Raw genomic sequence first — 12,443 nt, forward strand, 5'->3', positions numbered from 1 at the left:
ATTAGTAGGAGCATAAATATTAGAGAAGAGGCATCTTTCTCCAGTCTCAAAGCTAGAAGCGACCATAGAAATGGAAGACCTGCTAGAAAACCACCACAAAGGAGAAACTTTCCTCGGGTTCAGTTTTATGTTTGCCATTAATATTTACATTTTATTGTTATTTTTTTATTTTGTTGTTTAAAAAGTTAATTTTAAATAAAAATCAAAATTTATAAAATTAAGACTACATATAAATAATTAACTTATTTATGAATTTTTTAAATAATTATATAGATTAAGTTGCAATTATATAAAATTAAAATTACAGTTATATTTAATTACAATATATCTCATTAATTTAATCAAACAATTAAAACCTCTCACATGATATTTTAGACAATTAGTTAAAAAAATAATTTTAAATTAAAATCAAAGTTTATAAAATCAAGATTATATATAAATAATTAAATTATTTATGAATTTTTAAAATAATTATACAGATTAAATTACAATTATAATTATATATTTAAAAAAAAATTAAGATTACAGTTATATTTGATTCATTAATTTAACCAAACAGTTAAAACTTCTCAATTAATTCTAAATACACTTTTCACATCTCTTCGGTGTACCCATTGCACACAATTGCTGTTTAGTTTCAATAAAGCGCACGAATATCTTTAAATTCGCCACAATTGATCTCTTTTCGGTCTCGGACGCCCTAGGCTGTAAATCTATTTTTGGGAGCAAGAGGGAAGAAGAGGGAGAGGGGGCAAGGCGAAGAGGGTGAGTTATAACCAGAGAGGAGGAGCAGGAGGTTCGAGGAGAAAGAAATGGGAGATGGTGTGAAGTATTTGGAGCAGCAGAGGGCATTGCAGCCGGAGCTTGCAGAATGGTATGCCGCCATGGCGGATCTTTATGAGCGCAAGCTGTGGCATCAACTCACCCTCAAACTGGATCAGTTCTTGCCTCTTGCGGTTCTGCAGGTATGCACTCCTTTTAAATCTCAGGGAGCATATAAAGACTCGAAATTTTCAGACTGTTATTCTTCAGAATAACCCTCAAGTTATTTACACGTAAAGCTAGGTCCTCACAATATATTGCCAGGTCAGCTTGTTTCTTCTCCTGTATATATGATGTATGTGTGATGCATTTCACCTCTGCCATCTAAAGAGAAACATAATCCTCCTCCATATCAACTGGCCCTTCATTAGAACTATCACCAATGAAGAGGATCTCATTATCAGGTAAGTTTTTCCTCAAAATCTATTCTCTTACCATCATATCAGACACTCTGCAACCCAATTTGGAAATGAAGTCCTCAGCAATGGACACATGTATGCTGCACTTCAGTATTTTCTAGCCTGTCTACACAGAACAAATTTGATTAAACTTTATGTTGCAGCATCTTCAACCAAAAAAGTTTGCCTCAAGCATTAGACAGAGACTGTGCCACTAGAGGACGACTCTCCACATGATCATTTGCTCATTTTGAAGCTTGTGACCGTGAAAAACACAAGGTCTGCAACTGTACCAAGCAAGCCTCACGAAATACCCTGTACAAACAAAAGAAAACCACGGATGGCGGAAATAAAGAGCCTCAAGCATCATAAATAACATGCCACCACAGGAGCTTCATGCAGGAGGTACATAATGACTATAGGTGCAATGGCTTTCAATCATTCCCTAAAAGACTTAATCATAATGCCTTAAGGGGACACTATGTTTACAAATGCGAAAAATTGGCTGGTTAGGAGAACATTCGTCAGTATGATATGCCTTAAGAACGCAATTACTTCTTTGGGTCTAAACTTGTTTTATCTGAGAATTGGTATTGAGAAATTCCACCATTGGCTAAGCAATTAGTAATCTGATTGTGCTCCATATAACCAATGCTCAAAGGATATTGGCTCAAAGTGAGCACTCACATTCTGAACTTCCGCTAAAATATTTTTAAGCCTTCAATTGCCAAAGGAATTTCTTTTTGCATCCCCCTATCGCTATGTGAGAATCACCTTTCACTTCCAAATACTTACATCCCACAGAGAGGGTCAATTGGAGACTTTCTCAAACCGCCAACACTTTAGCTTCATTGTTTGTTTTGTTCCCAAGAAAAAATAGATCCTACCTTTAGAAAAAACTTTAGAACAACATACCACCGCACCTGCTCCTGTAAAGTTTGGATTTCCTTTAGATGCACAGTCCAAGTTCAACTTGAAAATTCCTGCTTTAGAAGGTTTCTGATATGCATCATTTCATTTATTATATATTTTGGAATACCCCTTTAATGGGGGAACTTGAATTCAGTTTTAACGTCATGCAACCTTTGAAATAGCCAAACTCATGTGGTGTTTTTACTATATATCAATGGTGTGACACACTTTGTCCCATGTAAAATGACCGAATCAAGAAGAAGTATGGGAAGCTTTTCTGTATGGTCATTCAGTTTACATGGGTTCCGCATTCAGTTTTCTTTGAGTAAGACCCAAAGTTAATGGGAGAAATTCAGAATACCATGCTTAAGTCAATGGGCACTTGACTTCAGAATCAGATGGATGACTTAATAATTCCTTTAAATTCTATAATGCTTATAAATTACGTTGACAATTAAATGGCCTGATGATAGGATAATTTAGTTTTGGTAATGTCCACATGGAACAAATAAGAATGTTGTGATTGTAGACTGATCACTGCTGAAACAACTTATGTTAATGATGAAAAAAATGAACTGATGATGATATGATTGGAGATATTGAAAATGGAATCGATAAAAATCTGAAAGCACTGAAGATCTAGAACAGAAACTGCTGGAAAATTGTAAAAGTGCAAGATATTGTGAAAATGGGCTGGAATAAATGACTTGCTGAATGGCTAATGACAAATGTTCACAACAGTTAGAAAATTTTTCATTGGATTGGCAATTTTCCTGTGTGTTTGAGAGGAGCAGCTCCCTTGAATGATTTTTTTTTGGTTTTTGCATACTTTAAATTAGAAAGTACAAAAGGAACTAGAATGGAAAAAAAACAGTAAGATTGAGAAACCCTACATAGTCTTATATAAGACGCTATGTAACAATGAAGGGAAAAAGAAGAAATAATGTGCAGCAACTTTTTGAGATAAAGTTTTCTAGTTTGTGTACAACAATAGCGAAAGAAAGACTGTTTGATGGTTCACCCTTTTAGCATACAAGGAAAATGGGAGGAACCAATTACACCTAAACACACTTATAATCTCAAGAACATAAAGGCAAAAAGTTCTTCTCATTTTCAAATTGGAGAACAAAGTCTCTGTTCCATTTCTTGTGCAGCCAAACAAAAACAAAGATAATGATTACACGTTAAACCTACGAATAAAATATAACCAATGAAGAACACAATGACACAAGGTTGAAAAGCCTTCTTCAAGTTTCTTCAAAATCTGAAGCAAAAAATCTCCTTATTCTGTACAATGGTTGTGTTAATAGGCAAAAAAGATGCAGCCCTCTTGAAAGAAGAAGGAACCTGTGTACAATTTAAAAACATCCTGTATAATAGCTTTTCACTTCTTTTCTAACTTAGTCATAACTAATTTGTAATCACTCCCGTTTTTGAAATAATAACCTTATTTTCTATTTTAAAGTTCACTTTTATTAAGTCATTAAAGTGACTTTTTACAATTTCGAAAATAGAACACAAAGAAAAAGGGAGTTTGTGGTGCTTGTAGAGAGGTAAAAGGAGGTTTGTTTCCTTCTGAATAATGGTCATTTGATGTTGCTATTGGATGCTATCATTGTTGTTGGTGAGGAGAGTTAAGTTTATAGATCTTGAATTGATGACTGGCTAGAGGTATGGCTTAGCTCTTGGTAATGATAACATTTGCTAGATGAGTACTCCAGTCTCCATCTAACTAAGCACCTGAATCTCTTATTGCTGCCAATGGAACTTGATTCTAGAAATCAATTGCAGCTATTGTAGGTGCAATGACAAGTATTGCTTTTGCCCACCAATAGTCACCAAGCACATTATCAAGATGTCCTTTACCAACAATTAGGCTGAATTGCACTAAAGATAGTCTGTGAAATGGTATCACCTTTGTAAAATGGACAATAAGTGCAAGGGGAGGAATATAACCGAGGAATCCAAGAAAATGTGTAGTACTAACATGTCTTTTCCCCTTTTCTTCATTTGGAATCTTTTCATATCCCGATCTAAACACTAAGCAAAATGCCCAAATCACAGATGGAATTGTCTTACAGAGGTAAGACCTCACAATTTCATATATCGTAAGGACCTGCCGCAATCGTGTGATGACCACAGTTGGGATATTGTGGGACAAGGGCAATGAAAGTTACTACTTGAACTCAGCGATTTTTATCTAATCAATGATGGTGATTGCCTCTGGAACTTAGTGATTTTATCTTATGAAGGATTAGTTAGGGAATAATTAGAGGGGCGCACAAGTATAAAAAGGCACCCGGGTTCATGAAGGGGCTTTACTCTCTCCATCGAGTTGCAACTTTAGGAAGAGACATAACCCTCCAGCCAAAGGAAGGATATAAGATCACAACCAGCATACAGATTGTACGGAAAAGGCATTAAGAATCTGATATATTTTAAGACACAAACCCTCAGGCAGTCCGTCTGATTATTGTAGTGTGGTATGGATATTCTGTGCAAAACATTAAGTGCTGTATCAATGTCATATGTCTGTTTTTGCAAGTGCATATCATTATCTACATAATTGTTTCTGCATCTTTATGATTAATCACATACTATTGATATAATTATTTATATATGTCATAGTAAATATAAATCAGACTGGTATACTCTGTAGTTACTTAATAAATTTTCATATATTCTTTGTGCCCATCCATGGTGGAAGGAGTGTTGGCCTGCAAGAGGGGTATGGTGATGGGACACTCCTCTATTGTACACCACCTCTATGAGGGAACTCGATGGTTGCATGAGGCGAGGTGGGTACAGAGGTTTCCGCCCTTGGGCCCAAAGGAGATGGCATTTCAGGGTGCACTGTACCATACTCCCCCAAAAACAAAGAAGTCATGTGACTCCTTGAGGCAGCAAAGAAGAAGGTATGCCAACTTTTTGAAAGTCAGCTTCAGGTATCCATGTGGCCTTTGAGATAGGCTGATCCTTCCATTTGATTAGATGCTCCATGTAGGTGTGATTCCTTGTCTTTTTGAGAATTTTAGAGTCTAGAACCTGTTCTGCGTGGGGAAAAGAAAGAGAAGGGAGAGATAGATCAGAAAGGGATTCGAAAACATCTGAAACTCTTTGAATCTCCTCAGGTGGCTGCTCTTTGAAAGCAATCAGATCTGCAACATTAAAAATGGGGGACAAAGAAACAATAGTAGGCAAATCAACTTTGTAAGCATTAGACCCATACTTAGCCAAGATCTTGCAAGGGCCAATCCTCCTCATCTGAAGTTTGCTTGGAACTCCCTTTTGTAGCCTTGCCTTATTCAAATGAACCATCACAAAATCACCTATGGAAAACTGAACATCTCTCTTTGTAGCATCCACTCTTGCCTTGACTTTTTGAGAGGTATCGTGGAGAGCTTGTCTCACTTGCTCATGAACCTCCTTCATGGAGTGAGCCATGTCATCTGCTGTTCCACTCTTATGCTGCAAGTTAGTGATATCCTTCAACTCCATTATACCCCTTGGATGCATAGCATAAACAACTTCAAATGGGCTTTTACTTGTAGATCGGTTAACACTGTCATTGTAGGCATATTATGCTTGATGAATGAGTTGATCCCAACTCTGCCCATATTCCTTTGTCAAGCACCTAAGCATGTTTCCAAGAGACCTGTTCACAACTTCGGTTTGGCCATCAATTTGTGGATGATAAGCTGAACCAAAAGAGAGATTAGTACCCAATCTCTTCCACAATGTTTTCCAGAAATGACCAAGAAACTTAACATCCCTATCTGAAACAATGCTAGTAGGCAAACCATGAATTCTAACAACTTCTTTGAAAAACTAATAGGCAATATGACTTGCATCATGTGTTGTCTTGCAAGGAATGAAGTGAGCCGTTTTGCTGAATCTATCAACTACTACAAAGATGCTATCAAATCCTGCTTGAGTTCTAGGTAATCCTACTGGGTAGACCACTTTATATGGATGGCATGGGCCACATGAGGCCAAGAGGGTGGTATATTCGCACTTGGGCCTAGGGTATAGGGTATATTTGCACTTGGGCCTAGGGTATATTTGCACTGTAGTTTAGTTGAACCTGTTGCGTTTTTTGTGTTTGTTCTACGCATTCTTTTAAAGCAACAAATATATTCTAACCATTACAAGATCAAAAAAAGCAAACAAAGGAAAGCGCTGGAAATAACTTCTTATTCAGAGATTAACTGATCAAACCCTTGTTACATTTGTTCACCCTCCATTTACCCTGATTACATAACAAACCATAAAAGATAAATACCTCCTTATTTTATTTATTGATTTTTATTGCTCCCTATGCAAAAATCGCAGCCCTTAGAATATTGGCGCTATTTCCCAGGCAGCCGTACAACCACAATGAATCCCTCCTGTGGGCGCCTTGGTTGTTCCCTGTCTGCTGCTGCAACCACACACTGATAAAAATAATAATGCTTCTCTGTCTGATACGCACAACCTTGGTTCCTGAATGAAACCAACTGGAAGAGCAAGATCAACTGATATTTCACAGCCTTTGATGCTGCTGCACAAGAATCCCACGTTTTCCTGTACCGATACCACTGATCACTGCAGAAGAATCTCCTGTTGAAACCCTTGGCCAAAAACTCCTCTCAGAGCTCCAAAACAAAATATCAAAACTCAGCATAAAAGAAAGAAGACCTAAAATCTTCTTTAATCCTCTCCTTTAGGGTTGGCGCGATTTCCAAGAAAGTGCGATTTGGCTTGCAAAATGATTTTAACTTTAATTATTTTATTTTGACACTTAAATAGTCAAAATAAAAATAATTGTTCTCCTTTTAATACAAAACTGGCCCCATCTGATGAGAAATAGACCCTCACTTAAGTTATGACTTAAAGTGACTTTTAAAACATTAAAACATTAAAGTTCGCCATTTAATATTTAATTACAAATAATCAAATATTAATATCTCTCTAAATAACCATCAGAAAAGCCTGCCGTCTGAACTGGAGACTGCCAAACCATAATCTGTCCTTGCCCAGCCTACTAGCTAAAAATAGCAGTACTGCTAAAAATAGAAAGTTTCTCAAACGGAGTCCTGGAGACCTCAAACGAAGACCAGACCTGGAGTGCTTGCTCTGAAGATGGTCAATCAAACTCTGGAGGACCCTCTACCCAACCTCATCAGCCTACGAGGGTCAGTAATAGGCTAATCTACTCAGCTGACAAATGTCAACTAGAAGGGGACATCACATAAGCTGAACCAAAAGAGAGATTAGTACCCAATCTCTTCCACAATGTTTTCTAGAAATGACCAAGAAACTTAACATCCCTATTTGAAACAATGCTAGTAGGCAAACCGTGAATTCTAACAACTTCTTTGAAAAACTAATAGGCAATATGACTTGCATCATGTGTTGTCTTGCAAGGAATGAAGTGAGCCATTTTGCTGAATCTATCAACTACTACAAAGATGCTATCAAATCCTGCTTGAGTTCTAGGTAATCCTACTGGGTAGACCACTTTATATGGATGGCATGGGCCACATGAGGCCAAGAGGGTGGTATATTCGCACTTGGGCCTAGGGTATAGGGTCCAAGACACCCCATCGCAGTCACATTTTCCCAAGTTCTCCAATGGTTGAGTCCTCTAGAGATATTTAATATGTTATGAAAGAAAAATTATAAATAATAAACTCAACATACCAAATGGGCTCTCAATATCCTTTTTCATAAGTCTTTTAGGGAACTTTCTAGAAACTCACTTTAAAAATCACATTATTAATTTATTAAGCCTTTTAACTCCAAAAATTTGATTTTATTTACTTTTAAAACATTTCCGGCATTTGAACTCACTTTAAGCGTCCCATCATTAAAACTTTCCATTCTCTTTTCAATGAGCTATAACACCGAGATGACTAATAAATAAATTTAATTGAAAAAGGCAATCTTAGTGAAAATAATTAAATATAACACAATAATGCACCCAATTAGCGACTATGGTCAAAATGCATAGGAATTGAATTTGACTGCGTGGGAGTGATATTGATGATGAAAAATGATAAATGGACCTGACTGGGTGATTTCTAAAAATAGACGCTCCTCTCCAAGAATCTTGGAGCCCAAATTGGAAGTCAGAAATAACATCTAAAAGCATCATATGACTCCTCTAAACCATTTGAGCTCATTGGTAACATCAAATTACCCCTCTGAACAAGTTGACACAAACCTAGAAAGTCGACGACAACTGCTTTGCAAGAGATCTTGAAAATGGGGACATTACAAACAACAACCAAGGTCATTGCAATAGAACGATGTTGACAGGAAAACCTAGACAGGAGTCTAAGGTTTAATATTCTGTTATATGTAGTAAAACTTGGTGTGATGCAATAAGAAAGGAGAGCTTATATATGCAACAAGTATAAACCAAACTATATTAAATTATATTCATTCATATATATACATCCATAACATCATATATTCATATACTTTTATGGCATACATGTCTTATAATTCATTCATCATGTTTCATATATACATATATCACATATATTTCACACCTTATTCTCTTATATATTTAGTTCTTATTATTCCAGACATATTTCCACTCTATTTCACACTCTTTATCTTCCACTTTTCCCTCTTTTTGCAGCCTCTTTATGCCTTTTCATAAAGCCTTTCCATCACATCCTTTTATAATAGCTCTTTATTAACTTATTCCTACGAGTTTGCCTTTTATTCTATAATATTTTATATAGCTTATTTAGGCATATTAGAGGTGTTTTAAGGCTATTGAAGTAGTACATAATGGATATATGGGTTTAGAAATGACGCAATTGACATCTATGGTGCCTCACATCCCTATGTCTTGCCACCAATGGTGGAACGCAAAGTATATACATGCCTGATAAAATTGTTTGTGATAGCAATTCCCACTTCCATTTATGATATTTGATAGGATTGCAGTTAGAGTGTTTCAATCACCTGGATTATTTGTTGGATGTAAAACTGGAAAACAAACTTCTGCAGAAGTATGAGGCTGAAAAATACCAAGTACACAAAACACTCCAAGCACACCAATAGATTGCAGGAAAGTTGTAACTAATTAAGAATGCACCTCAAATTAATAACAGAGATAACAGTAACTGTTTCCAAATTTCATTGATATTCTTAGACCACAAATGTCATCAATCTGACTACTACCAATGTATTATTCTAGATTCATAATTATTTTCAGATTACAAATATCGCTTAGGAGTTGGAAAAGTAGAGCTTGTAATTTACATAGGAATGTTCTTGACCCAGGTAGGGTGTTGCATCGATCTATATGATTTGTTTGATTTTCTAATTGAACTCCCCTTATTTCATAGGTGTCAAAGACACAAGTGGAATATGGCTATTTAATCTCCCTGCTTGCACTCCTCTCATCTGGTTTTGGTGGTTTGCTTCCACTCTATTCCCCACGATAGCTTCTATGCCCATGATTAGGGCGCTTGGAAGTGACGCTAGGAACTGCTTGAATGGCTTCAAGAAATACTCTCTTTTTTTTACTCCTAGACCTACAGATTCACTTGCGTGGCTCCTGGGTTGTCATCCAGAATCTACTCGTGCGCCAAGGCTTTTTGATCATTCAACACACCTCCTTAAAATGGAAGACCTCCTTATATAGGCATTTTGTGCTAATGTAGTAGGATAGCTGACATCAAGTTGGCTAAGAAAAGACAAACAAGATAAAATAAATTTAAACTAGCTGCCTAAAACTAAATAGGTCAGCCCAGCACTGATTGAGGAAATTTAGCAATAATTACATTTATTTTAAATTTCCAATTTATGGGTTATGTAGAACACTGATTGGGCCGAGAATCCTCCCATCCTCTAATTGCTTGATCTTAAGCAATTTCTTATTGGGATGCTCAAAAATCCCTATCCACTCCTAAGTTGCATGCTCTGGTGGTTGTCCCTTCCATTTCACCAAGTGTTTTGGAATCACCTTGTTCCTTAGCCTCTTCTCTCTCATGTTTAATACTGTCTTTGGTTCAAGTATTAATTTGTCCACATAATGAAGTGGTGGTTTCTCCATTGAAGGGGTAATATGCTGTCCAAGGGCCTTTTTAAGGCATGAAACATGGGAAGTATTATGAATTCTGTTGTTAGGTGGTAATTCAAGCTCATAAGCCGCCTACCCAATCTTCCTTGTAACCTTGTAAGGCCCATAGAAATGAAGTTTCAATTTTTTTGCTCTACTTCCTTTGATGAAAGACTGTCGGTATGGCCACAACCTTAAAAGCACCATGTCACCTACCTCAAATGATCTTTCAGTTCAGTCTCTACTAGCATATAGTTTTTGCTGGTTTTGAGCTTGTTGCAGGTTTTCCTTGAGGGCTCCATAAGGTCCTTTCTCTGCTGGACCACATCTTTAGCACCAGGTACTCTACTTTTAGCCAAAATTAGATCCACAAATGAAGTAGCATTATAGCCATAGAGTGCCTTGAAGGGAGACATACCAATTGACACGTGATGAGTGGTGTTGTAACAATATTTTCCCAAATGCAGCTACTTGATCCAAGCTGTTTGCTGTCTTCTCACATAATTTCTCAAGTAGCCCTCAATCCACTTATTCACTATTTCAGTTTGCCCATCTGTTTGTGGATGATAGCTAGTGCTCAGCCTCTTTGAGCTTCCTATGCAAAACACTCAAAGCACACCAATAGATTGCAGGAAATTTGTAACTAATTAAGAATGCATCTCAAATTAATAACAGAGATAACAATAACTGTTTCCAAATTTCATTAATATTCTCAGACCACAAATGTCATCAATCTAACTGTCACAGATGTATTATTGTAGATTCATAAACATGTCAGATTACAAATATTGCTCAAGTGGGAAGCTCAAAGAGGCTGAGCGTAAGTTATCAATTTATGATAAAGAAATGTTGGCCATATTCCATGCTTTGACCAAGTTTAGGCAAATATTTATTTTGTGGTAAGTTTTTGGTTAAAACTGAACATAATAGTTTAAAGTACTTCCTTAATCAAAGAGAGCTTAATGATAGGTAGCAGAAATGGGTTAGTAAGATTCAGACTTATGATTTTGACATTGAATATATAAAAGGGAACAACAATGTAGTGGTTGATGCACTTTCTAGGAAGCCACATTTGCATTCTATTTCTTATATTTCTGCTGATTGGAGGTAATTAATTACAACCCAGTATGTCAAAAACTCATTTGCTAATGATATTTTGGAAGACAAGGTGCAAGATGACAGGTTTAAAGTGGTGAATGAGCTGATTCTCTATAAAGGGCGTGTGTACATTACACTCGAATCCAAAATGAAACAGAGGATTTTGCAAGCATGCCATAATACTCCACTTGCTGGCCACCCAGGGTTCTACAAGACATACAAACAAATGAGGGAGTGATTCTCTTGGAAAAGATTGAAAAAGGATGTAATGCAACATGTGTGGGAGTTATTCTACAATTGAGAAAGTTTGTTTTGGTCTACTTTGATGATATCTTGATTTATAGCAAAACTTGGAAAAACCATTTGAAACACTTGGATGAGTTGTTGAGCATTTTAGAGCAGCAAACTTTCTATGCCAAGGCATTCAAATGTGAGTTTGGGCTGCGAGAAATCTTGTATTTGGGATTTGGAATTGATGAACAAGGAGAAAGTTAGGGGGGCAGTCCTAGAGGAATATCTTTGAACACCTTACCATGTGTATCCAAGATGGATTGAATCTGCACATTGCTGATTCCCCCTTTCTTAGTAAGCGTGTAGCTGTGATGAGACATTTAGCTGCCCATGCTTCTGTCCCTTGGAGAAGACTCATTCCATTCTTTTAGCTGAAATTTCCATAGGACCTTTACTAGATAGCTCATGTAGGATACCCTCTTTCCGTTATGTTGGAGAGAAATCTCCATCTCATATTTATCAATTGCATACAACCATTGACATCCCAACAAGTCTCATATTTATCAATTGCATACTATCATCGACATCCCAACACTACCTCCATACCCAGGCTAATCAAATAAAAGTAGTGTTACCCGATGATACATCCCCCCTGTTTTGTAGGCGTTTTGGAAAAGGGGACAGTTGGGGGACAGGGGGACGTCCCCTTGCTGTCCCCAAAAATTGAAAAAATGGAAAAAAAAAGGTTTTTGGGACAAGATAATGGCAGACATGCCTACGGGGGATGGCCAGTTGTCCCCGAGGTGGCCCTCGACCATCTTGGGGATGGTTGGTTGTCACCCTCAGGCGTGCTTTTAATTTTAAAAAAAAATATACCCAAACATAAAAACTAGCCCCATTATTATTATATGGGAAATCAT

General features: G+C 36.8%; 1 protein-coding gene across 3 annotated transcripts in view; it reads left to right on the forward strand.

The window, feature by feature from the left end:
• The first annotated feature begins 652 nt into the window (after positions 1-652).
• Positions 653-12,443, forward strand: part of LOC131051917 (26S proteasome non-ATPase regulatory subunit 13 homolog B) — a 35,302-nt gene continuing 23,511 nt past the window's right edge. For all 3 annotated transcript variants that reach the window (XM_057986514.2, XM_057986513.2, XM_057986515.2), the window contains exon 1: positions 653-965. In XM_057986514.2, the coding sequence (XP_057842497.1) occupies positions 813-965 (153 nt within the window). In that variant the 5' untranslated portion in view covers positions 653-812. The remainder of the gene's footprint in view (positions 966-12,443) is intronic.

Source organism: Cryptomeria japonica, chromosome 8 (assembly GCF_030272615.1).
Source record: "Cryptomeria japonica chromosome 8, Sugi_1.0, whole genome shotgun sequence".
Lineage (NCBI taxonomy): Eukaryota > Viridiplantae > Streptophyta > Pinopsida > Cupressales > Cupressaceae > Cryptomeria > Cryptomeria japonica.